The sequence below is a fragment of the Sarcophilus harrisii genome, chromosome 4 (assembly GCF_902635505.1).
Source record: "Sarcophilus harrisii chromosome 4, mSarHar1.11, whole genome shotgun sequence".
NCBI lineage: Eukaryota > Metazoa > Chordata > Mammalia > Dasyuromorphia > Dasyuridae > Sarcophilus > Sarcophilus harrisii.
In genome coordinates, this window is record NC_045429.1 from 151,925,371 (window position 1) to 151,950,682 (window position 25,312).

General features: G+C 34.4%; 2 protein-coding genes across 2 annotated transcripts in view; both read right to left on the reverse strand.

Annotated features, from left to right (window-relative positions):
* VTA1 (vesicle trafficking 1) overlaps positions 1-8,753 on the reverse strand; it is an 82,680-nt gene extending 73,927 nt beyond the window's left edge. The window contains exon 1 of the mRNA XM_031964191.1: positions 8,513-8,753. Coding sequence (XP_031820051.1) covers positions 8,513-8,624 — 112 coding nt within the window. The 5' untranslated portion in view covers positions 8,625-8,753. The remainder of the gene's footprint in view (positions 1-8,512) is intronic.
* An 11,750-nt stretch (positions 8,754-20,503) lies between these two features.
* On the reverse strand, positions 20,504-23,868 carry GJE1 (gap junction protein epsilon 1). The gene is made up of 3 exons (XM_003769507.1): positions 23,830-23,868; positions 21,908-22,090; positions 20,504-20,896 (listed from the first exon to the last, which is right to left on the reverse strand). Exons 1-3 carry the CDS (start codon positions 23,866-23,868, stop codon positions 20,504-20,506), a joined length of 615 nt encoding a protein of 204 aa, XP_003769555.1.
* Positions 23,869-25,312: the final 1,444 nt, after the last annotated feature.

Sequence of the window (25,312 nt, forward strand, 5' to 3'; positions counted from 1 at the left end):
TTTTTTGAGAGTACAATTTTATTTGAATGAAGTTGGAAGCCAGATTACACGTGTCTTAGAATGGCAGAGGAAAAAGAAAAGAAGAAATTGTTTCTCTTATGAGTTTGGTTGTGAAAAGGAAGAGAAATTTAGGAGGGTAGTCTGACAAGATGATGCAGTTCAGTGAGGATTTTTTTTTTAATTAAAAAGACTCGGCCACATCTGTATGCAGCAGGGAAGGAATTAGTGTACAGTGAGAAAGTGAAAAAAGCATCTGACAATATTCTGAAACTTTGCAAAGTTTGAGGTGTCAAAAAAATCTTCAAAATCACCTCGAAGTAGTTGCTTAGTGTTCTTTTCCTTCCAGATTACCAGAGAAATGCTTGTCTAGATTTAGTTATTATAAAAGTAACACAAAATGTATTGATTTAAACTTAGTTTTTGCCATATATATTTACCACACAGTACAATACTTATCAGAAAAATCATTAAATTTTAAAATTAAACATTTTAATTTAAAATTAAATTTAAAAAATTTTAAATTTGTTTACTTTTGTTTTATTATTTACAATTCAAGAGTTAGACTAGATAACTTCTATGGTCCTTTTCAGCTTTGATAGTCTATGAGTGTGACACTGAGTTTGTGGCTTGATAGATTCTATATTGCTGCAAAGGAAGAGTCTTAATTTCTGTAGCATAAAAATTACTTGTAACCTTATGGGCAATGGAGAGATACATGGTGAGTATAAGTAGGATACAAAATATTTAAAACAATGATTTATACACAACAAATGCTATAAAGTACATCATCAAAGAAATATAAGATTGGGAAATGCATAACATGCTTTATTAGAACTAGTGAAATGTTAAAATATTTAGAGAAAGACCTTCATGCTCTCCTCCAGGAATGTAGATCCTCTATGAAAAGTTTATAGGAAGATATTTCCAACAAGATATTTTTGATATTAAGATGATATTAAGATCTTTCATTACTCAATGAAATTAAAGGTATATTTGTATATTGTCAAAGGAAATAGATTAGAGGAGGCTAAAATAAGAAATTATTAAATTAGTATAGGTTGAAATTAGAAGGGCCTTGAAATTATTGTTGGTCACAAAACTAGTATGGTGATTTGACTGAAAAAAACAAAAAACAAAAAACGAGATACAAAAATGAATGATGAACCTGTTTTAAACTTGGAGGTCTGGGGAATATAAAAATAGGGAAAATAAAAAAAAATGAAGATTTTTTTTTTTTGAAGCAGGGAAAAAGGAACAAGAGAGTAATTGAGCCAAATTGAACTTAAGGTAAAATCGAGGCACTTAAATAAGAGAGAGGCTCTGTGTTACAGTAGGAAAACACTTTGGTAGCATGAAGGAGAGGCACATAGAAAAGAAACAGTACTGGATCTGCAATTAAAAAACCTGTGCTCATACCTGCTTCTCTGTCACTTGCTAACTATATAACTTTGGAAAAGTCATTTCACATCTCTTGGTTTCAGTTTCCTCATCTATAAAATAGAAGACGTAGTCATGGCCTCCAAAGTTCCTTTCAACTGTCACAGACGTCTATACTCTTTGTCCCATAGGCAATAATCAATCAGTAGATAATATATTCAGTATAGAATACGAGTTAAGATAGTAAGGGAAATAAAAAAAATAAAACTCCTAAATCCCTTCTTTCCTTTATTAGTTTTCACTCTAGATAGAAAGATGCATAAACATACTTAAAGATAACTAATAATACAATGTAGTTCAAGAATGAGAATGCTATCTGAGTGGTAGAATAAGGGCTATAGGAATTAAGAGCAAAAAGAAACTATTAAGTTTCTTCCCATATTAATGGGATGAAGTGGTAAGGAAACATCTTATGGCAGAGTGAAGACTTGAATAATGTCCTGAAGAAAGGGCAGTGAAATAAGAAAGAGCATTTGCAATAGAGGGAACATTATGAACAAAAATGTAGAGATGAGGGGACCAAATCAACTCAACAAATATGTATTAAATGTAACTTAGAAACAGAGCATTTTACTGAGCCCCAGGAAAGATCAAGTTTAGATAAAATACTACTTTCCATTTTATTGAGTTTACAGTTTATCAAGGGTATATGAAATTTACACAGGTCCATATAACACAAAATACTACACAATAAGAAAATCAAAACTGTGAAACAAACTGCTTTTATAAGCCTTAAGAAACAAAGATCACTGCTGACTAGTGGAAAGGGAAGTTCAGGGAAGGCTTCATGGATGTAATGGGATTTAGGTTCTAAGAGAATAATAAATACAGGAAATTAATCAGTGGGGAAAAAGGGGGATGGGGAAAGGCACAAAGGATAGTTTGGTCACAGTGAACACTGTTAGCAAGAAAAATCTGAAGACAAAAAATGCAAGAAATGTTAAGGGACAGAGAGAAGGTCAGGTTGACAGAAGTACAGATTACATAGGAAAGTTGTAAAGACAGTACAATCAAATTGAAGACTGTAATGGGCTGAGGCTTGAGTTGATGCACTAAGGTCCCAAGCACGTGAGGCTAAATAGCAATTGGACTATATTAATATATATGCTTGGAGAAAGAATGACTCCCGCCCACTCTCTGTGCAAGTCCTGATGTGTTGTATAGGAAATGACGATTTTGGTGGGTGGAGGCACAGGGGCAGGAAGAGAGGCTGAGAGAGATTGCTGGCTGGGTTCTATTCTGGTGGCTGCTGGTCTCGTGGCTTCTGGTCTAGCTAGCTTCTTGACTCAGCTGCTGACATTGCTATTGCCGATTCCCTTCTACCTCCGATCTTTCTTCATCTCTGCTAAGAATAAAGATTGACGATTTTCCCCTAACCTGAATTCCTGACTCTGGCTGATTTTAAAATACGCGGTCATCACAGAAAACGGTCTTCAGAGCTAGGCAGAGATATTTAAACTTCACTCATTAAGCAACAGGAATACTTTTAAGATTTCTGAAAAGAGAAGATGCTCAGAAGGAAAGAAGGAAGAAACAGAAGGAAAATTAAACTTATTATATTAGGAAGAACATTTTGAGTGGGGAGAGTGTAGAGGCAAAAAATAATTGTTAGGTAATTATTAGAGTAGTCCAAGATGTAGTGATGAGAGCATGTGTTGAGATAGTAACAAAATTAAAAAAAAAAAATAGAGGCAATTGCAAGAGATATTGTAGAATTAGAATCAAAAGACTTTCGATAAGAAAGAAAAGAAATGAGAGAGAAAGAAGAACTAAAATTTAACATCACAGTTTCAAACATGGAAGACTGGATTGTTTGGAAAAGATAGAATACACAATTATTATTATTTAATGGCAATTTGTCAGAAACCATACTAATCACTTTATAAATATTATTTCATTTGATCCTTGTAACAAACTTGGGAAGTAAGTGTTATTTTAATCTCCATTTTACATATGGGGAAACTGAGGCAGGAAGCTTAAGTGTTTTGCTCAGGGTAACACAGCTAATAAGTTCCTGAGGCTGGATCTGAACTCAGATCTTCCTAAATCCAGGCCCAGTATTCTATCTACTGCACCATCAAGCTGTCAAGGAATAGATATTAATTTTGATGAGGAACTGTTGACACTACTGACAAAAACAATGGAGTCAAATAAAGAGGTAGTCTTTTAGGAAAAGATATAACTGTAAGATGTGCTAACAAGTTAAGCAGTTGGAGTTGCTGGTCTTGAATGTGAAAGAAAGGGGTAGAGACAAATATTACTATAGAAATAGAACTGGAAGGGACTCGAGAAGTCATCTATTCCATTACATGTAGGTAAACAGAAACCTAAAGCAAACTGAAATGGCTTGCCTAAAGTCACACAGAGAGTAACTGTCAGAAGGTGGAATATGAAGCCAGGACATTTAGTCCGACCAACTCATTATGCAGATAGGGAATCTAAGGCTCTGGGATGTTAAATGAGGTCACACAAAAGCACACAAATAATAACTGTCAACGAGAGAGGAAAATGAAGGAAACATCAATATGTTTGTAGTCAGTAGGGAAGAAGCAAGTAGACAGAATTTGAAGATAACATTGCCCCCTTTGTCATCCCATGAATAGTGTCAAAAGGCTGTAAAGAGGTGAACAAGAAAGAGAAAATGGGAATAGGTTATTGGATTTCACAATTATGAGATCATCTGGTAACTCTGGAGAGAGTAATTTTGGTGGAATAATTAGGCCTAAAGTTTAAATCTAAAGGAGAAAGAAGGAAATCAGGTCTTGTGATCCCAAAGCTCTTTTTCTGTACCACACTGTCCACTATCTAAAGGATGTACAGGCAAAGCTATTTGAGTGAATCTGAATACCAAGATAAAAGACCAAGGGAATAAGGATGAAAATAGATAAGTTGATGAGGAACCAGCAATGTAAACTGAAAAGTTCTATGTTATCACTAGGAAGTGATATCACTAACATCAAAAGAATTGACAGTGTTCAAAAAAGAGATTATTAACTGTTAAAAGCTGCAGAAAGGTTAAGAAAGATGGACAAAGAATAGTTTTGACAGAAAGATGGGGAGAAGTCTTATTACAAATAATTATGGGAAAAATAACTTTAAAAAAGGAGACAATAGAGATTGTGTAATCCAAATGCTTATTAGTAAAAAGACAAAAGGCAATTAAAAGTTTGACAAAGTGAAGGTGTTTGTAATTGTTTTGTCCCCAAATAGAAGAGACTCAATTTTACTCAATTTTACTCATTTTTACTTAAGACGACACTAATAAAGTCCATCAATAAGCACCTACTGTGCACATGGTACTGTGCTAAGCAGTGAGAATACAAAAAGGCAAAAGATAATACCTGTCCTTAAAGACTTCACAATCTAAGGGAGATGACAGCAAATAAATGTATACAAACAAGCTATGTACAAGATAAACAGGAAATAAACAGGAAATAATTAAGACGGAAGACACTAAAATTAAAAAGGGTTAAGAAAGACTTCTAGTAAAAGATAGTTCAACTGGGACTTAAAGAAAGCTATAGAATCCAGGAGAGAGAGTATTCGAGACAAGAGGGACAGCAGAAAAAAATGCCTAAAACTGAGAGTTGGACAGTTTTACTTGTGAAATAGCCTCCAGAAGGTAAGTCCAAGTATGTGGTAGGAAGTAGTCTGGAAAGATGTAGATCTGATCTCTGAATGGAGTTTGGGTAGTGATTTGGAGCGATTAGAGGGAGAGATTGGAGAGAAAGGGAATGATTTGAAGCATCAGAGCCATCAACAGATGGTGGCTATAGTTCAGGTGCGATGTAATGAGGGCCTGTACCACGGATTGCACCCGTGAAATCAACCAGTCCTGGTAACTCACTTGTTGTAATACTTAACTCCTCACTATTTCTCATTTTCCCATATCCAGTCTGTTACTTGAGGGGCTGAGAAGATGACAGTGCTCCTTACAGTTAAAAAGAAGTCTGGAGGGGCAGACAGGGTTTAGGGGGAAAAACACTGTGAGTTCTAATTTGGATATGTTGAATTTAAGATGTCTATTAGACATAAAGTTCAAAAGACAGTGGGAGATGCCTGACTGTGGGTCAGCAGAAAGCTAGGAAAAGTATATTGAGAATCATTAGTATAGAGATAATAATTAAATCCATGGAAATTGATGAGATGATCAGGTAAAGTAATATAGAGAGAAGAGGGCCCAAGGACAGAGCACTGCGAAACATTTACGATTATAGAGAGCATGACCTGGACTAGGTTCCAACAAAGGAGATGGAGAAAGAGAAGACTGATAAGAAAAGGATTCAAGAAAGAGTGGTATCTCCAAAACCTAGACAAAACAAAAGTATCAAAGAGACATCAATGTTTGTAGTCAGTAGGGAAGAAGCAAGCAGACAGAAAGAATTTGAAGATAATGTTGCCTCCTTTGTCATCCCACAAATAGAGTCAAAAGGCTGCAAAAAGGTTGGCAAAAAAAGAGAAAATGGGAATAGGTCACTAAATTTGACAATTATGAGACCATATGGTAACTCTAGAGAGAGTAATTTTGGCAGAATAATTAGATCTAAAGCTTAAATCTAAAGGGGAGAGAAGAGATTGTGAGGAGAAAGGGTAGAAAAGCTACATGATGGGGGCAGCTAGGTAGTACAGTAGATAGAGCACTGATCTGGAAATAGGGAGGACCTGAGTTCAAATTCGGCCTCTGACCCTTAACACTTCCTAGCTGTGTGACCCTGGGTAAGTCACTTAACCCCCAATTGCTTCAGTCAAAAAAAAAAGGAGTATACACAAAGAATATTTATTTTGGATGACTTCAACAAGATTCCCTAATAGAACTGACGAGTGGGACTGGATTTGGGATTGACAAAAATGAAGGCCATTTGTATGGCAGATAGAATCTGTATGGTCCTGGTAAAGATAGTATATTAACTAAAAGCAAAAACAGAAAAAGTAAATAATGAAAGGGTTGGATTTCATCTCAGAGAAGGTCAGAAGAATAAGAAAGTTTGAAATTTTATTAAAGACAAGGATGAAATGGTTGACCAATTCCATATTTACAAATAAGGGTAGGAATGAGGTAAAATGAGAGGAGTTAACAACTAGAAGTCAATATTGGGATAGATAGACAAAATAAGGGTCAATATTGAGTAGAAAGAGAGGTTAGAAAATGGTGGAGGTGGATAAGTGCCAAATGATAGTGAGGTCTGGGTTATAGGCAGTTGGCTGATACAGGGGTGGAAGGAGCTGAGTACAACAAGGAATCTGTTAAGGTGCTGATAGCTCTTTAACAAAGATATGGAAGTTAACAATAACCAGATGACAAGTGAGAGAGAAAAACTGAGTCAGATACTGAAGATATCAAGAAAAGTAAAAATGAAAAACCAAGTAGATAGTATATGCTGATAATATGGATTTCAAATAAGAGGACCTAAAATCTAGCAAAGTACTGGGAATTTAGAAGGTAGTCAAGCAGTTTTCTTGATACTGCTCCACCCTGGTTGAAACTTTGTGAAGATACTATCTGCCCAGAGTATTCGATATTTGGTTTGCAGATTTCACAAGTTCCAAATTTACCTTGTCCTAATTAGAATCAGAGGAAAATATAATAAATATAAATTATTTCAAAACAACTTTAGGAAACCATGGTAAAGGTAAATTCTTGAGTATATCCTTTTTATCCTTTTATCCTTTATCCTCTTACATGTAAGAGGGAGTCAGTTGATATTCTGGCCTTAAGTTATTTAAGCTAAGTTCATTTAAAAAGTTATATACCATTTAACATCTACTGGTCATCCTGCCATCTGGGGGAGGGGGTGGGAGGTAAGAGGTGAAAAATTGGAAGAAAAGGTTTGGCAATTGTTAATGCTGTAAAGTTACCCATACATATAACCTGTAAATAAAAGGCTATTAAATAAAAAAATAAAATAAAATAAATAAAAATAAAAAGTTATATACCTCTACTAAGTGGAGATATCTCCTCCTATCTACTATCTATCATGTCACAATTCCACAATTTTGCCTTTTAAATCTCTTTATTCAAGATTTACACACAGCTTTTTATATTAAACCATTGTATTAAATCACAACTCTACCTTTCTATTTTAGTTTTCCTCTGAAGGAAATGCAATTAGGAAAATGTAAAAATTGAATGAAGATTTTGTTTTGATAAAATAAGCACCTGAGAATCTCCGGTAGTTTTAGTAAGTCTTTCCAGCTCATAAGTTTTCTCTGGTTTGCAATCTAATTTAAATTTATCACCTTTGTCAGAAAAAGCAGACGGTATAGAACTCTTACTAATTGCTTGTAAAATGCTTCTCTCCTTTTAAGTTTTACAGGGCAGACATGGTTCTCTTAGGAAAAAATAAAATAGTTTCACATAACTTACGGGAGTTGTTTCATTCACTACAATCGTTCTAAATTTAAACCTTTATGTAAATCTTCAGTGATGTATATTGCAAAGATTAGTTTTATTATATTATATAATTATATTATAATAGTGGGATAACCACATAGTGAGTGATCAACATGAATAAACTTAATTATTGCATGTGAACTATCCATATATAGATTATCCAAATTGTGGATTATCTGCTGTCAAATTTTTAAATGGCGGGTATAATTAAGATTTGAACATATCGTGTGGGTGTATAGCCACACATTTATCGGAAAAGATAGAAACACATACATGTGTACATTATCTAGGCATGCATAAATGTATATATACACATACGTGTGTTTCTCTTTTGCAGAAATGTGCATAAAGAACTGGGGGAATGGGACTGGTGTTCGATAACTGCTAATGTCCACAGAGGCATAAACAAGGAAGAGATGGCCCGGATCGGAAGAGGGAGCCGTCAGGTTTCCTACGGGAGGTCCTGACGCAGGGGCCTCGCCACTGACAGGAGTCACGGGGCTCGGGCCAAGGTCGGGTTTCCGGCTGGTGAGAAGGTTGGGGGGGGGGGGGGGGGGGGGGGGGGGGGGGCTGCCCGCACAGGAGGTGCCATTTATCCGGGACTGGGAGGCTCGGAGGGGGAGGTGTGTCTAGGCACAGAGCGGTGTCACACAGGCAAGGAGGTAACAGACGCGAGGGACTCACAGTAGTAGGCCACCACGGGGTCCCGCTTGTCATGCTCCTGCGCCGTCCTCAGGTGATGCTGAAGGCTCTTAAACTGCGGGGGCAGAGGGGGTAAGGGGGCCAGAGCAGCCATCTCTGTTCCCGGCACAGCCGCTTCCGCACTCACTCACACACAGCCACCTCAGTCACCGGGGACTTCCACTTCCGCCTGAAAGGTCGCTCGAGCGAGAGGGTTGGGAGACGTGCGCGTTCGCGTGGGGGCACGCCTGCAGAAGACTGGAAAGCCTCGCTCCCGGAGTACTTGAATGAAAGACGAGAAAGCGGGAACGAGAGCGCGCGCGCACGTACTGCACATGCGCACTCACTCCTGTGCAGAGCCTACCTCAAAGAGGCGTGGCCCGCCTTGGGACCACAGCTTACTTTTTTTTTTTTTTTTTGGTTTTTATTTAATAGCCTTTTATTTACAGGATATATGCATGGGTAACTTTACAGCATTAACAATTGCCAAACCTCTTGTTCCAATTTTTCCCCTCCTTTCCCCCACCCCCTCCCCCAGATGGCAGGATGACCAGTAGATGTTAAATATATTAAAATATAAATTAGATACACAATAAGTATACATGACCAAACCGTTATTTTGTGTACAAAAAGAATCAGACTCTGAATTATTGTACAATTAGCTTGTGAAGGAAATCAAAAATGCAGGTGTGCATAAATATAGGGACTGGGAATTCAACGTAATGGTTTTTAGTCATCTCCCAGAGTTCTTTTTCTGGGCGTAGCTGGTTCAGTTCATTACTGCTCCATTGGAAATGATTTGGTTGATCTCATTGCTGAGGATGGCCTGGTCCATCAGAACTGATCATCATATAATATTGTTGTTGAAGTATATAATGATCTCCTGGTCCTGCTCGTTTCACTCAGCATCAGTTCGTGTAAGTCTCTCCAGGCCTTTCTGAAATCATCCTGCTGGTCATTTCTTACAGAACAGTAATATTCCATAATATTCATCTACCACAATTTATTCAGCCATTCTCCAACTGATGGCATCCATTCAGTTTCCAGTTTCTAGCTACTACAAAGAGGGCTGCCACAAACATTCGTGCACATACAGGTCCCTTTCCCTTCTTTAGTATCTCTTTGGGATATAAGCCCAGTAGAAACACTGCTGGATCAAAGGGTATGCACAGTTTGATAACTTTTTGAGCATAGTTCCAAACTACTCTCCAGAACGGCTGGATTCGTTCACAACTCTACCAACAATGCATCAAGGGACGCCAGCTTACTGCTAGTTTTATTGTTAATGAGGAACATCTTGTGTTAGCAGTGAAGGTGTGAGGGAGAAAACGTGCAAGTTGGGAAGTATCACTCGCTAATTGTTCTGACGCTCATTTTCGTTTGCTTCCCTCCCCCCAACTCCTTGTGCTTTATTTTGAATGTATTTTAAATTTATCTGTGTACACGATCGGGACTGTTTTGTTTGCTTGCTTTCTTTGCAGACGGTCCGGGCTCGTAGGAAGCACTTAATAAGCTGATTGAAAGATGACCCCCCTCCCTTCATCTTCCCCCTGGCCTTCCCGTAGTTTTTGGCAACAAAAAAAGAAGTCTTCCTAAGACCTTTTGGGACTTTATATTCAGTTCCTACCCCCCCCCCCACAAAAAAAGTGGAATTAAAGTATATATAAAGTAAATAAAGTAATTAAAGTATAAAATGCCTTTCCAGGATGCTATGCTAGATTTTCACACCGTAATACGGAAAGTTTAGAACAAAACTTTAGCTTTAATTGGTAAATGGTCCTCATGCATTACATCAACAAACGCATTTCTTGTGTACATTTTATGTTTAAGGCATTGAAGGGATGAAGAGGTGACTAAAATTCTGTCATTTATCAAGGAGGCTATAACCTAGTACTGAGAAAATAGATTCTCTACATAAGTGATGGTAACAAAGCAAAAGGCTATTGATTAAATATAAAGTGCTATAGGAAGTTGGAAAGGGGATGAATTTAAAGTATAAAGTGTGTGGTTATATTTAATCATGTCTTTTTGATTCTATTTGGAGTCTTCTTGGCAAAGATACTTGTAATGGGCTGAGGCTTGAGTTGATGCACTGAGGTCCCAAGCACGTGAGGCTAAATAGTAATTGGGCTATACTCTATTAATATACATGCTTGGATAAAGAATGGTCCCTGCTCACTCTCTGTGAAAGTCCTGATGTGTTGTATAGGAAATGATGATTTTGGTGGGTGAAGGCAGAGGGGCAGGAAGAAAGAGAGGCTGGGAGAGATTGAGCCTGGGTTCTATGCTTGTAGCTGCTGGTTGTGTGGCTGCTGGTCTAGCTAACTTCTTGACTCAGCTGCACACATTGCTATTGCCCATTCCCTTCCACCTCCGATCTTTCTTCACTGAGAATAAAGACTGACGATTTTCCCCTAACCTGAATTCCTGATTCCGGCTGATTTTAAAATATGAGGTCTTCACAGATACTGAAGTGGTTTTGCCATTGCCTTTTCTAGCTCATTTTCAATGAGGGAACTGAGGCAAACAGGATGAAGAGACTTGCCCACCATCACCAGCTATTAAGTGTCAGAGGCCAGATTTGAACTCAGGAAGATGAGTCTTCCTGACTCCAGACCTGGTCCTCTGTCAAATGGAGCACCTATGGGCCTCCTTGGCCATATTAGGGGTTCTAGATTAGGGCCTCTAGAAAGATGGCATTAGATAGGAATTTTAACGAATGGCTTCAATTTTGGCTTAGAGATGGCAGGGAAAGCATTTAAGGTGAAAGCAACAGCCAAAAAAGGCCCAGAAACCAGAAAGCATTAGGGGAATGTTTAAATAATAGCAAATACTCCACTTTAGTCTGGAACAACATATGTACATAGGAGAACTATGGGATTTGGGGATATAAGATTAGAAAGGTAGATTGGAGCCAGATCCTAGAAGACTGTATGTACCAGGCAAAAGGGTTTGAACTTAATCTGGTACTTTTTTGAGATTGCCAAATGAAATGATAGTTGAGTTTTAGAGATACATTTAGATATACATTTAATCTAATGTATATGATTGGAGGGTGAAACACAGAATGTGGAAACATTTCTTAGAAGATTATTTGTAATTGTGGCTATTGACCTGTCTATGTATCATATTTCAGTTGAAGGAAATCCTTGAAATCCAAGGATTATCATTAAAAATAAACTTTAGTATAAATAGAAACTTAGAAATGAGGATTATAAGGATTTAGATTGCCTGGGAAGATAACCCAATTCAGTCAATAAAGCTCTGCACTTGGGTGTGATAAGATCTCACTTGGAGACCTAGAAGGGACTACTGAAACCATCTAGTCCAATCCTTTTCTTTATGCCTTCTCTAACATATCTTAAGATTGATTGAATTAGTTTTATTTGGCTGACAAATCACACTTCACTAAACTTCCATATCTTTTTTCTGAAATGTAAACATATCCTCCTCACTCCCCTCTCCCTTGGGATTGTGAAGTTGATTTTCACATTTATCCTTATTAAACAGCATTTTACTTGATTAGGCTCAACATTCTAGGCTTAAGACACTTTAAAAATCTTGATGCATTTATCCTTTGTGTTAGACATTCCAGCTTTGTATCATCTGTGAAACTGATTAGTGTATCTATATTTGTATCCAAGTTATTAATAAAAGTGACAAGCCTCTCAGGGCCAAGCATGAGTCCCCTGGATTCTTCACTGCATTCAGGATACATATTCATTCTACTATTTCCAAATTAATCTTCATCTTTCCATATTTTTCATGAGATTTGTATGACATCATTAGTCAAACACTTTGGTAAAGTCTATGGAAGCTCTATGCAAAAGCAGTCTTCTATTTTACCAATCAATAACTTTTTCTTTCTTTGATGAAGTTATGCTGATTTTTTGCAATTATTATTAGTTCATTTTTCTAGATGTTCATTAACCATGATTATGAAAATTTTTCTAACATTTTAACAGGAATCACAGTTAAGCTTATTGACCTGTTATTTACAGATTCCATCATGTTAAAGTGTCTTCATTTTGTTTTGAAATTTTGGACATGTCCTTCACTAATTCTGTACTTTCTTGCTCACTATCTTTCAAAAATCACTGACTAAAGTTTATATCACATCTATGTGTTCTATCAGATCTGAGAATATAGTTTATCCTAGATGGTTAAATGCTCTCTTATTTACCCCTCATTTATCTTGGGTATTAATTTCTTCCTAAGCATTTTCATTCTGATTTTTACAATACAAAGATAATTTTTCTTAGCAGAGGAATAGAAGCAAAATAAGAATTGAACAAATCTTCCTTCTTTCTTTTGTCAGTTGTCATCATTCCAGTAGAAATCTCTTTCAACAGTAGACATCTCTATTTTGGTCCTCTTTTTTCCCCCCACCATAGCTAAAAGCAACCACCAAACTCTTTGGTTATCCATATCTTTTCTTGTGAACTTCAGCTCATTCTGATCTTTTGCGCTTCCAAAATTACACTCAAAGAACCACTTGTTGTTTTTGTATTTATCTTCTATTATGTGACTTTGTTTCCATCTTCTGTATAAGTCTGCAGTGCATCCACACTGGTTTTCCTTTGACTCCTCTCCCTTTCTATTTCCAAGCAATATTACCTTTCTGTGTGTCTTCAGAATTTTATTCTAATTTTGTAGAAACATATTCTAAACTTCCAACTTTGATCTTTTGTTCTGATTCTTGTGGACTATTTCTCAAATATATCTCTCCTTATCCACATTATGTTTCTCTTTGACTGTTGCCTTCTTCCTGTTTTAAAAACTGCACAGATCTCCTGAACCTTGAAAAACCTTTCACTTGTCACTTAATGGTATTTTATTTTATCAATTACATGTGCAGAGAATATTCAACATTCACTTTTGTAAAATTTTGAGGTACAATTTTTTTTTCTCTCTTCCTTCATTTCCTCTCCTCTCCCTAAGACAGAAAGCAATCTGATATAGGTTACACATGTAATCATTTTAAACATATTTCCATATTGGTTATGTTTTGAAAGCAAAAACATTATGAAAGAAAAAAAAGATGAAAATAGCAAGCTTTGATTCACATTCAGTCTCCATAGTTCTTTTTATGCATGTGGGATGGCATTTTCCATCCCAAGTCTATTGGAATTGTCTTGGATCACTGTAGTGCTAAGAAGAGCTAAATCTGTCATAGTTGATCATATAAAATATTGGCATTATTATGTACAATGTTCTCCTGATCTTGCTCACTTCACTTGATATCAGTTAATACAAATCTTTATGGGATTTTCTGAAATCAGCATGCTCATCATATCTTATAGAACAATAGAATTCCATTACATTCATGTACTACATATAACTTATTTATACATTCCCAATGGATGGGCATCCTCACAATTTCCAAATCCTTGCCGCCATAAAAACAGCTGCAATGAACATTTTTGCACATGTGGGTCCTTTTCCCTTTTTAATGATCATTTTGGGATGCCAACCCAGTAGTGTCACTGCTAGATCAAATGGTATACACAGTTTTATAGCTTTGGGGGCACATTTCCAAACTGTGATCCAGAATGTCTGTATCATTTCACAACTCTACCACAATATATTAGTGTCAGTTTTTCCATATCCCCTCCAACATTTATCAACTTCTTTTCCTGTGGTCTTGGCAGATCTGATGGGTGTGAGGTGGTAGCTTGGAATTGTTTTAATTTGCATTTCTCTAATCAATAGTAATTTAGAGCACTTTTTTTATATGACTATAGAAGCCTTTAATTTCTTCATCTGAAAATTTGCCCATTTATCAATTGGGGAATGATTTGTATTCTAATAAATTTGGCTTACATTTTAATGATTTTTAATGATGTTTAAAAAAATGAGGTCCTTATCATAAACACTGTAAAAATTGTTTCCCAGATTTCTGCTTTCTTTTTAATCTTGGCTACTTTGAAAATCTTCACTGTTTTCTCTGTTCACTCCAATCAGACATGTCTTTTTGTCCTGTCAAACTGATAAAAGTTTATTCTCTAACTTTTTGTCCTGTCAAACTGATAAAAGTTTATTCTCTTACTTGTGCCACAGTTTATTTACCATGTAGTCTACTCTCTGAATTCCTATAATCTGGCTTTTATTACCACAACTTTTCTGACCCTATTGGGTCTTAAACATCATGAAAGACAATGGATTGCCAAATTCAAAAACTGGCTTTTTATTTCTTCTTAGGGACCTTGCTACATTTTGATATTTAGAGTAGCATTTCCAGGAGTGTGGGTCCCTTCAAATGATCAGTATGATTTGAACCATTTTCACAAAGCTGATATTATTTGCCTTTTCTTACTCTTTCTCTCATAAATTTATAGAGTTTTCCAAACATGAATTAAAAAGGCAAATAACATCAGTGTTACTTTGTGAAAATAAATTTAGCCACAAACACAAAGAATTATATCAAAAATTATATCTGTGAATTTTTCATACTCTGCTATTTTAAAATCCTTTGGTCTATCTTGCACCTTGAATGAAAATTTGATTATATGATTTCAGATTCCACATTGTGACTAACTTTTAAAAAACTATCACTTGTAGAAGAGTATAAAAAGGATGTATTTTGATGGAGGATCAAAGAGTAAAAAGAGTTTATGGGCACATCTCCAAATTGTGCTCCAGAATAGTTGGATCTATTCACAACTCCACCACGTTATATTATGGTCAGTTTATTTTTTTTTATTTTATTTTTTTGTTTTTTTGGAGTTTGGTGTAATATCAAAGAAGAATATCTATAATTATCTGAAAAGGTTATTGAAAGTTCTTTTTCCTTTTTCAACCAGGTGTTTATATAGGATTGAATTTTCTTCATATGTCTTAATCAAAACAAAATATTACAACAAATAGAATGAAGGAATACATATAAGAATCCAGCTTGTATTCTATTAAGCCAGACATCAAATTTGCAAAAATGATTGGCAATGCCACTCTTTTCACTATTTTGGTTATAGAAATATTATTTTTATAAAATGTTTATTATTTATTGTTATTTTAAGTGAATTAAATATTTCAAAATTTTAGGTTTAATTTTCATTATGCTGTATATTTATGGATCTAACTCATGTAAACAAAAGCATTTGGGGTCCTCAATAATTTTTAAAAGCATAAAGAAATCTTGATTCCAAAAAAATCTGACAACTTCTTCTGTAAACTATCTTTTCCTTAAAACTCTCCCCTCTTGTGACTTTTGAGATATTCCATTATATTGGTGCTCCTGTCTTTTGTTTCATTTATGCTTGTTTCCACTCCCCCCCCCCAACCCTACAGTAGTTTAACTATGTACTTTCCAAAATTTATTTCTTAGCACTTTGCTCTTTTCCATTTATATTCTTCTGTGTTCATTTTTATGATTTTGACTATCATGTCCCTGTTGAAAGAAACCAAATCCTGCTCACTCATCCTATCTCCAATTCTGTATCTTAAATGGCCTAATTTTAATGTATTCCCATCTCCTTAAGTTTTTAAGGGAAAACTGAACTCCTAATCTTTCCCAAACTAACTTCCCCTCATACTCTTTTTCTCTCAATTGGTACTATAATTTCCTCAGTTAAGTCAGTTATATAGACTTAAAAACTTAAAGTCAAATTTGACTCATGACAGTAGTGAGAGTGAATCTTCCTTTAAAACATCACACACACACACGTAAATATATTTCTCCCACCTAATTCCCATCGGCACCATCTTGGTTCGTTTTGTAATCTCATATTCTACATCATCTTTCTGATTTAAATCTTTTCTTCCTTCCAGGCTAACTCTTGTACAATTACCATCAAAATCTTTCTTAAACATCATGTTTAATATGCCAATCTTGTCCTCAAAAGTCCATTATGACAATATCCTATTCTATTGAGTCTAAATTCCTCCGTCTAATTCTTAAGGTCTCACAATCTTCTTTTTTTACTATTTACCAACACATACCTTTCTTCTTTCAAATCTGAAAAACAAGCCATTTTTTCATCCAAACCTTTATGTGTTTGTGTATGTTGTTCTCATTTTAGAGAGAGATGTCCTTTCCTTTTCCTCAATCTTCCAATCTTTCTTCAGGACCATTTCAAATCCTATTGCTCCATGAAGACTTCTCTTACTACTGAAGCCATTACTGAACTCTTTGAATTCCTACACTTTTAATCTCTATCTTACAATTTAGCAGGTTATGGTTTAGATATTCTCTCACAATTTGCACTTTTGCTACATATATTTTACTTCTCTTAGTCTCAGGTTGTAAAGTCCTGACGTTATGAAGTTGTAAAGTTCAGAAATTTGGCTCCATATCTGACCCCCTGCAGTATGTAGCACAGTGTTTAACACAAAACAAAACCTTAATTCAAATGTATTGGTCAATTAATTGTGCAGTGGAATCCTAATTTTAGTATTCAGAGACAGAACTATTTTCTACTTTGTAATTTTCCTATTTTTTTCAGATTTTAATTTTATGTCAATACTATGCAATAAAAAAGTAATCACAACATAGTTAGTATAGTGGAAATGACAGGAACTAAGGACTGGAAATGACTTCTAGTCTTATCTGGTTCTCCTGCTAAATAGACCTCTGAATTTGTTCAAGTTACTTATTCTCTCTGAATTGCCCATCTTGTTTTTAAAGTAAAGGGGTTGGTTGGACTAATGGATATCTAAAATTCGTTATAGCTCTGAAATTAAATGCTTTGAAAAGGTGCATCTGAAATATTATTAAATGATAAAGCATTAGGTTAATATAAGTCTACTATAAATTTGGTCTAAATGATCTTTTAACAATGTATACTAATAATTATTTGAAGCACTCATTTAACTAATTTGGAATATATATTTATTGAAATCATGAACAACTTCCTCCTTCCTTGTATTTTGACACTATTTGAATAGCTCCTGAAATCCTACCTGATTTTTGTGAAACATTTTTGGATTAGGCAAGCAAACCTTTTACAAGTAGCACATCAAGAAAATAAGTAATTAGTAAAAAAAAAAAAAAAAAAAAAAAAAAAAATGTCAATGATGGCATTCTGTCTAGGACATTTCCAAACCATGCCACCTGCATTTTCAGTCATCCTCCTCATCTCCTTTCCCCTGGGACCTTAAACAAGGTCTGGGACACTGGTCTTTGATAAATGATTGAATTTCACCTTATCTTATTCTGAATCTGATTTCAACAATATTTCTAGGCCATTTATAATCCATATTGCATTACATCAGTGACTTACCCTTTATTAGCTCTTCTTTGCACATTATTTTTCCTAATTAGAATGTAAGTACCTTGACAGGATTATTTTGCTTGCTTTTTTCTTTTTTCTATCCTCAGTACTTATCACAGTGCTAGCATATCTTAAATACTTGATAAATGCTTTATTCATGATGGAAAGCATACAGGATTAAAGTAAAGTAACTGTTTTAGGAGCTTTTCATCATAGAGAGTTGATAAATGTTTTATATTAGGAGGCATATATATGTGTATATAACAACAAAATATAATATATAAATAATATATAATTTATTGCATGTTATATATGGGGAACAAATATATATATATATATATATACATATATGTACATATACATATATGGAAAGAGAGAGAAAGAGACAGAGACAGAGACATAAAGGGGGAGAAAGAGAAAGAGAGAAATTCATAGTTCTTAGAATTTCTTTGAATAGAAGGGAACAAAGAATAAATGTAGATTAAATAAGGAGCCAAAAGACAGCCAGTAGAGAAGAGTAAGAACTTGTTGAGAAGTGGGCAAATTTGGGAAGTGGTAGAGGAGCCAGCATTTTTATCTTTATAAATGACTTATGAATTAGTGATCTAATAAAATAGCTTTGTCAACTAAACCTTAGTTAAATTCTAAGTAACAATGGTGGACTAATTCTATAGAATAGATTGTATAGATTCCCAGTAAGACCACTTAGAAAATCCTGCATTGGCCAATTTAAACAAATTAAAATGAAAAAATGTACACATCTGCCATGTATATTATGCACACAATAACTATTTGTTGAACTCAATTGAAAATAACTTCAATTTTGGTTCAAGATGAAAAAAAATGAGGAAAATACTAGTCAATTTTTAAAATTTTAAAAGCTATTTCAATTTAGAATATTTGAATTTGAATTACCTGTTTAAATTGGCCAATGCAGGATTTTATTATATAGGGTTAAACCTAAACAAAATTTTATATATTACATTTTTTTTTTACTAGCAGAAGATTTATTTTTTGATCATTAACACTAGGCCATATTTTATCTTCAGCACTACAAATTAAGTTTGTGTTATCAGTATGCTTTCACTTTATTATAAAAGATTCAGAACATGAAGATATGTCATCATTTTATACTTCTGTAGATATTTCTGTTTAGGAGCTTTCTGTAGCAATATACATTGCCTATTTGTGGTATCATGTCCTTTAAAACATTTATTTACATACAATATTCTTGAAGAATTTTGCTTGAAATCAAGATTTTATTTAAATTCAAATTTAGATGCCATTGGGCAATTTGGTTTAATAATTGATATTGTATCATGCTTAGCCGTTTTTATATATCATCAAAGCAGTAGTTCCTGGGTGTTGTCATCTGCCACTAACTTCTTTCAATTTGATCTGAGTTCATAAATACTAAATCTTCAGTGTAGAATAAACAGTATGATCTAATAAGAGTTTTGGTAATCAACATTGTCATACATTTATATAATTTTAGAATTGGTAAGAGTCTTTAAAATCAAATAGTCCAACTTCCTCATTTTATAGATGAGGAAATGGAGGCCAAGAGAAATTAAGTAACTGAACAAGGTCAATAGGAAATCTAAAACTACAATCTTTTGCTTTCTATCTCACCTCACTTTTTAAAGTTTCTCCCTCCCTTTCTCTCCCTTTTTTCCTCTTTCTCTCCCTTTCTCTCTTTTACCCCCTCCTCTCTCCCTCTTTCTTCATTTCTTTCTCCTTCCTTCCCTCCTTCTCTTCCTCCCTGCCTCTCTCCTTCCCTTCCTTCACACTCTTTCTCTCTCTGTGTGTGCTTCTCTGTGTGTGTGTGTCTCTCCCTCTCCTTCTTTTCTTCATTCCTTTTTTCTGTCTGACTCTCCTTGTTCTTCTCTGTGTCTGTCTCTCTCTATCTATCTGTCTCTGTCTCAGTCTCTCTATTTCTTTGTCTCTCTATGTCTGTTTTTATCTCTGTCTCTTTCTCCTTTATCTCTCTCCCTCTCTCACCTTTTCTTTCTCTTAACTTGTGAAATGTACCTTACTTTTTCAGTCTTGCTTCTCTTAGACAAAGCTTTAATCATGACTCCCTTCCAAATCCAGGAAATAATGTTACAGAATGATAAATTATTGTGTAGAACTCAGAAACATTATTTATGTAAGTATGTGTCTGTTCTTTCCCCTTTGATTCGTAACTTTTCCTTGCTAAACAAAATAATATTAATAAATTAATGCATCATCATTGTAGTCATCATTATATTCTGAAAATATATAGGCAAGTTTGCCACTACAGTAGACAAAGGTGCATAAAATCTTCCATTCAGTAGAAATCATCTCATAAGGATATTTCTCCATCTTTTGATTAAAGTTCTCCATCTTGTACTCATTAAATATCAGTGTGTAATGATAGGAATGAATACATGCATCTAAATTACTACCTTCCTTTCTCCAACTCTAATGAAACTGGAGAATATCATATTTATTAATTGATTCATGGTTGATATTCGTTAGATAAATTAAGTTTTACTTGGATGTCATGGTTTGGACTGATATAGAAGATGGTGAATTCACTTGAAGGGCTGTAGTAAAGTGAGTTGATCTAATTTCCTTTAGAACTATACCAGCAGTAACTTTTAAATGACAGGCACCTAAAGAGAACTCCAGAGATGATGGTCTGTACTTTAAGAACAAATCACAACAAAACTGAAACCTTTTGAAGTTAAGCTTTCATTGAATGCAATCAAAAATAAAAGAAATGGATGGAACCCCTATAGTAGTAGGTAAACCATAGCTATTAGCCACTTAAAAAGCTTAATCTTCTACATAAGATCTCAAAAACTTCAGCAGCTCCCAGTGCTATTGTGACTGCTGTAAATGTGTACATAGCAATGAGAAATATGGTCTTTTCAAAATGTTCTGGAACAAGACACCTTATGATGCCCAATCTTTTTTCAAGCAAACTAGCATCACAATGATAAAGAGATTTTACTTGGAAACCAAAAAGATGACTTTGAAGCCAAAAGGCTATCACCTCAAGGATTATTCTTAGTAAGGCAGAGAGGATATAAAAGACAGTATAGATGGGCCTCTGAAGTATACTTTCTTGATCAATGCTTTTACATGCAGCATAAAGATGGAAAACAGCTCCAGGAACCAGTACAGTCACTAGCTGTAATGCCCAGAATACCTAAAGAATGGCAGAAACATTAGTCAAATCATTTCATCCATATGTCTGTTAAAAAAATAACCAACTCAAACAAATATGCATTGGTTCTCTAGGGAGTTTAACTTTAGCTTTTGTTTCAAAACTTACATTGTAAATATATATTTAATTGAAGAGAGCTGGACCTGGGATTTTATCAGCATAGGAAACTCCCATTGAGGAAAGTTCTACTAATGTAGATTTGTACTTAGTCTGGAACATTTAAAGATTTTATTTAAATTAATGAAACAAAACTTTTCAATTTATTCTTAAGTAAAAAAGTATTTAAAATTTGTTAAAATTAAAAAATAGAGTATTTACAAATTTTTTCCTCACTTGTTTTATCCCAATTTGTTAATAATGGTGAATAGTATTCTTTTAAGCAGCTATTTTGTTTTCTCTTCATTAATATAACCCAGATGTCCAAATTAAAATTGAGAAATGAATGTTAGTTAAATAATTGAGTTTTCTCTCAACTCATCTTTATCTGAAACATGAATATTCTAAAATAAGGATATAGAGCTAAAATGCAACATGAATAGCCAACTCCCTCCATTTTAGAGATAATTTAAGTTAAAATACATTTTTTTCTGTAATTATCTAGACAATACCACCAATTCTCCAATTTTTTTGAACACTGCAGAGTTCTAAATAAGATGACCTTCTTCCTATTCTTTCTCCTTTTTCCTTCCTTCCTTCTTCTACCTCCTTCTATCCTTTCCTCCTTCCCTCTCTTTCTCTGTCTCTCTCTCTATGCCTTCCTGTCTCTGTCTCTGTCTGTCTATATGTCTTTTTCTGTCTGTATCTCTATCTCTGTCTGTGTCTGTCTCTGTTTGTCTCTGTATATCTGTCTCTGTTTCTCTCTCTCTCTCTCTCTCTCTCTCTCTCTCCGTCCCTCCCTTCTTCCCTCCCTCCCTCCTTCCATTTCTTTCCCCCTTCTTTCTTTCTCCTTATTTCCTTTTTTTTTTTTTTTTTTTTTTTTTTTCACGTATTTACCTGTGGAGTTATTGGCCTGAATTGGTTGTAACAGAAGAGATTTATTTCCTTCTTGTCTGGATCACAGCTAAAATGCAAGGCTTCATTCCCATAGACTGCAAAGCCCAATACACCAAGGAAGAACATTCGAACTGAGCCAAAGAAAAGGGTGTGGAATTGACCGATCACTGTAGGAGGTCTGAGCTGTGACAGTTATAATGAAATATCATTTTTAGGCAAAAAGGAAAACTTGCATAATATTTCTATGAGTAAATTTGTGGGAAGTGATCTCAAATCAACAAATAATAAACTGATAGAACTAGAAATAACCTGAGAAGCCATCATTTAGTCTAATCCCCAAGGTATATTGTTCAAAGATTTGTTTATTCTCCTCTTTATCCTTGAAATGTTTCTACTAACAATAAGTCAAGAATACGCTTTTTTTTAATTGTACAATTGAAAAATTATTTTAAAAGCTTTAATTTAACATGATATTAACTATCGTTATAGTCTTTTTTGTAGGAATAGAGTATTTGTTCATCTAGAATGTATGGAACTAATGAAAATAAACCTTTATGCTTTTTTGAATCTTCTTTAAACTCATGAGTATGTATATTGCCAATTATAAATAACAATAATAATTGATATTTATATAGCACTTTAATGTTTTCCTATCTAAATGGCCAAATAATGTGCAGCTGATATTACCTGGTACAAGTCACTAATTTTGCAATTTTTAGTTTTTAATATTTTTCCCAATTCTATGTAAAAAATTTTAAAGATTTGCTTTAAAAATGTTTGATTTCCAAATTTTCTTTTGACTTCTTTCCCTCCCCCTCATTGAGAAGGCAAGAAATTTTATGTAGGTTATACATGTGCAGCATGATAAACATATTTACATATTATTTATGTTGTGAAAGACAAAAAAAAAAGCACAAGAACCATAAAAAAAAAAGCTAAAAAAGTAAGCTTTAATTTGCATTTAGATCCTCAGTTCTTCCTCTGGAAGAGAATAACATGTTTTTAATCATATGTTTTTTGGAATTGTCTTAAATCATTGTATTACTGAGAATAGCTAAGCCATTCACAGTTGGTCACCATAATTTTGTACTTTGTAATAAAAGAATTAAGTAATTGGACTAGGCTTATGGACCAATAGCCAAATAGTTTCATGGATTCATTTTAGATTTCAGTTAGGAATGATTATTATCATGATATAGTTTAAAAGGAAGTATTAGTTGAATTTTCAGAGAGCAATCTGACAGTATACAGATCATAAAAATAATCTTACTCTGCATCAGACCCCTTATTATTGGGAATATATCCTCAGAACATAAGCATAAAGAAAAAAAATGAGATGTACAACATTATTTACAATTTCAAAGAACTAGAAACAACCTAAATATCAAAGAGTTGGCAACTGACTGAATAAACTGGATATTAATATTTATGAAATACTACCTTTGGATATAATAAATAGAACACTGTAAGACATCCAGAAAGACTTTTAGGCATTTATACAAAGTGAAAAAAGCAAAGACTATATATATATACTGTATGACTTATGTATGTATGTGCATATGCACACACATATGTATATGCTTTATATGTGCATGTTTATATATGTACATATGTGTACATATAGGTATGTATATAGATATGAATATCTATATTTATACACACATAATAGAGATGAATAAACAAAAAGTATAGTGGATCCTGAAGAAATATTGTATATAGGAACTAATCTTTATATGTGAATAGTTGAGTATATATTTATTTGGCTTTGTTGTTTAAAGTTCAGTGCATAATAAATTAATTTTAAAAGCATAACTGATACTATATACTATTTTTAGAATATAACATCTATCTTTATTTATGAAAATCATCTAACTCATGAACTTGTCCAAGTCATTTGATTTCATTATATGTTTAATACTCACACATCCTTCATAGAAGTTCTTGATGTAATTTAGAGACATATCTTGGTAGATGTTATCCTGGCACCACTGTGGGGTATAATTCCTTGTCCTACATTGCCATCTTGTTCCTCCTCACCTCAAACTCAAATTGTTATATTTTCCTATGACTCTTAACAAGCAGAAAACACTCATCACTGCACATTTGTCTCTATTTTCTCTATAACCTCACCTCCCTCTAACCCCACAGACCTCCTTTCATCTCTGGGGCCCCAGCCAACTTCCCTATCTCTGGACAAAAAACCATTAAAACAAAAGCAGAATGCATGTGGTTGATCTAATAATCCCTAAACAATCTCATTCAGGCAGTCAAAGGTGCCAGCACAGCAAGAGCCAATGACATGAGGAGAGCTTGTTATGGGCAGTGAGCTCTGAAAATATTTGTGGTAACCTGAAACCAACTCACACAGATACAAAAAATACCCTTTCAACTTTACATGTAATCCTAGAGAAGTTTTGGAAGAAGCTTGTCTCTGTCCTCGAACTCAAGATGGGGCTGAGTGGGCCCTTCCTAAATCCCTCTATGGAATGTGTATAACCTGGGTAAAGTAGACAGACCTAGCTTAGTTAGAAATGGCACAATTCTAAGTGATTTGCTACAAATGCTAACTTTGGTGCACAAAATATTCCCCTTTGAGTACAATCTCATCAATTCTCTAATGTGATCCTGTTCATGCCCTTACCTTGTCTTTTCTTAGGACTGGAAAAATAGAGCACATCCTGAAATTTCTATCCCTATCCCTGGAGGGTCAAACTGGGCACAAAAAGATTATTTTCTTTCTATTTTCCTTGATATAATAGAACTTGCTTCCAAGCCCTTAAAATTTTCAAAATTACATAAAGAAATATCTACAAGTTCAAGTGTAATGTTGAAATGGAGACCATAACCATTTATTTCTTTGGAATACCCATCAGCTGAAACCATGGGGCTTGGTTTGGACATCCCATTTATTTAGCTTCTGGGTTGAATTTCTATGATGTGCTATCTGCAGAAATTAGTCTAGGAAGAGAGAGAGAAACTCCCAATTTCTTACTTTCCTTCCTCCATACTCCTAACACACTCAGACACAAAACTTCATTCCAGTAATTCTTCCCTAGTCAAAACAATGGATCTCTTTTCCCTCGCCTTCCCTCCCTGCTTTTGTGTGTGATTGTAACTTTTTACCCACTCTATTTAAAGTATCCTTATTAAGAATAAATCAAGTATATTCTCAAGGTCCTAAAATTCACAAATATAAATCTTACATACACAAATTAAATTGATGTAGCAAAAAAGTTACATTTATGAAATGTTCTTTCATTCAAAAAACTTTTCTTTTTAAAATTTTATACAGCTTCTGCTCACATCCTATCCTAAGGTCTCAAGCAGGAGAATGAATGAAGACTCTATAAAATAAGATTAGAACTTGAGCTCTAGTACTAAGCTTCAGAAGCTCTGAATATTCAT

Bases quoted from the DNA above. Each gene is read 5' to 3' on its own strand.
- GJE1 (XM_003769507.1), bottom strand. From the start codon at position 23,868: ATGTCTCTAAATTACATCAAGAACTTCTATGAAGGATGT. The intron at 22,091-23,829 runs GTGAGTATTAAA...TAACTGTCACAG, and splicing joins AGAACTTCTATGAAGGATGT to CTCAGACCTCCTACAGTGAT. The intron at 20,897-21,907 runs GTAAATACGTGA...GCCATTCTTTAG, and splicing joins TCAGGCCAATAACTCCACAG to GTATTCTGGGCATTACAGCT.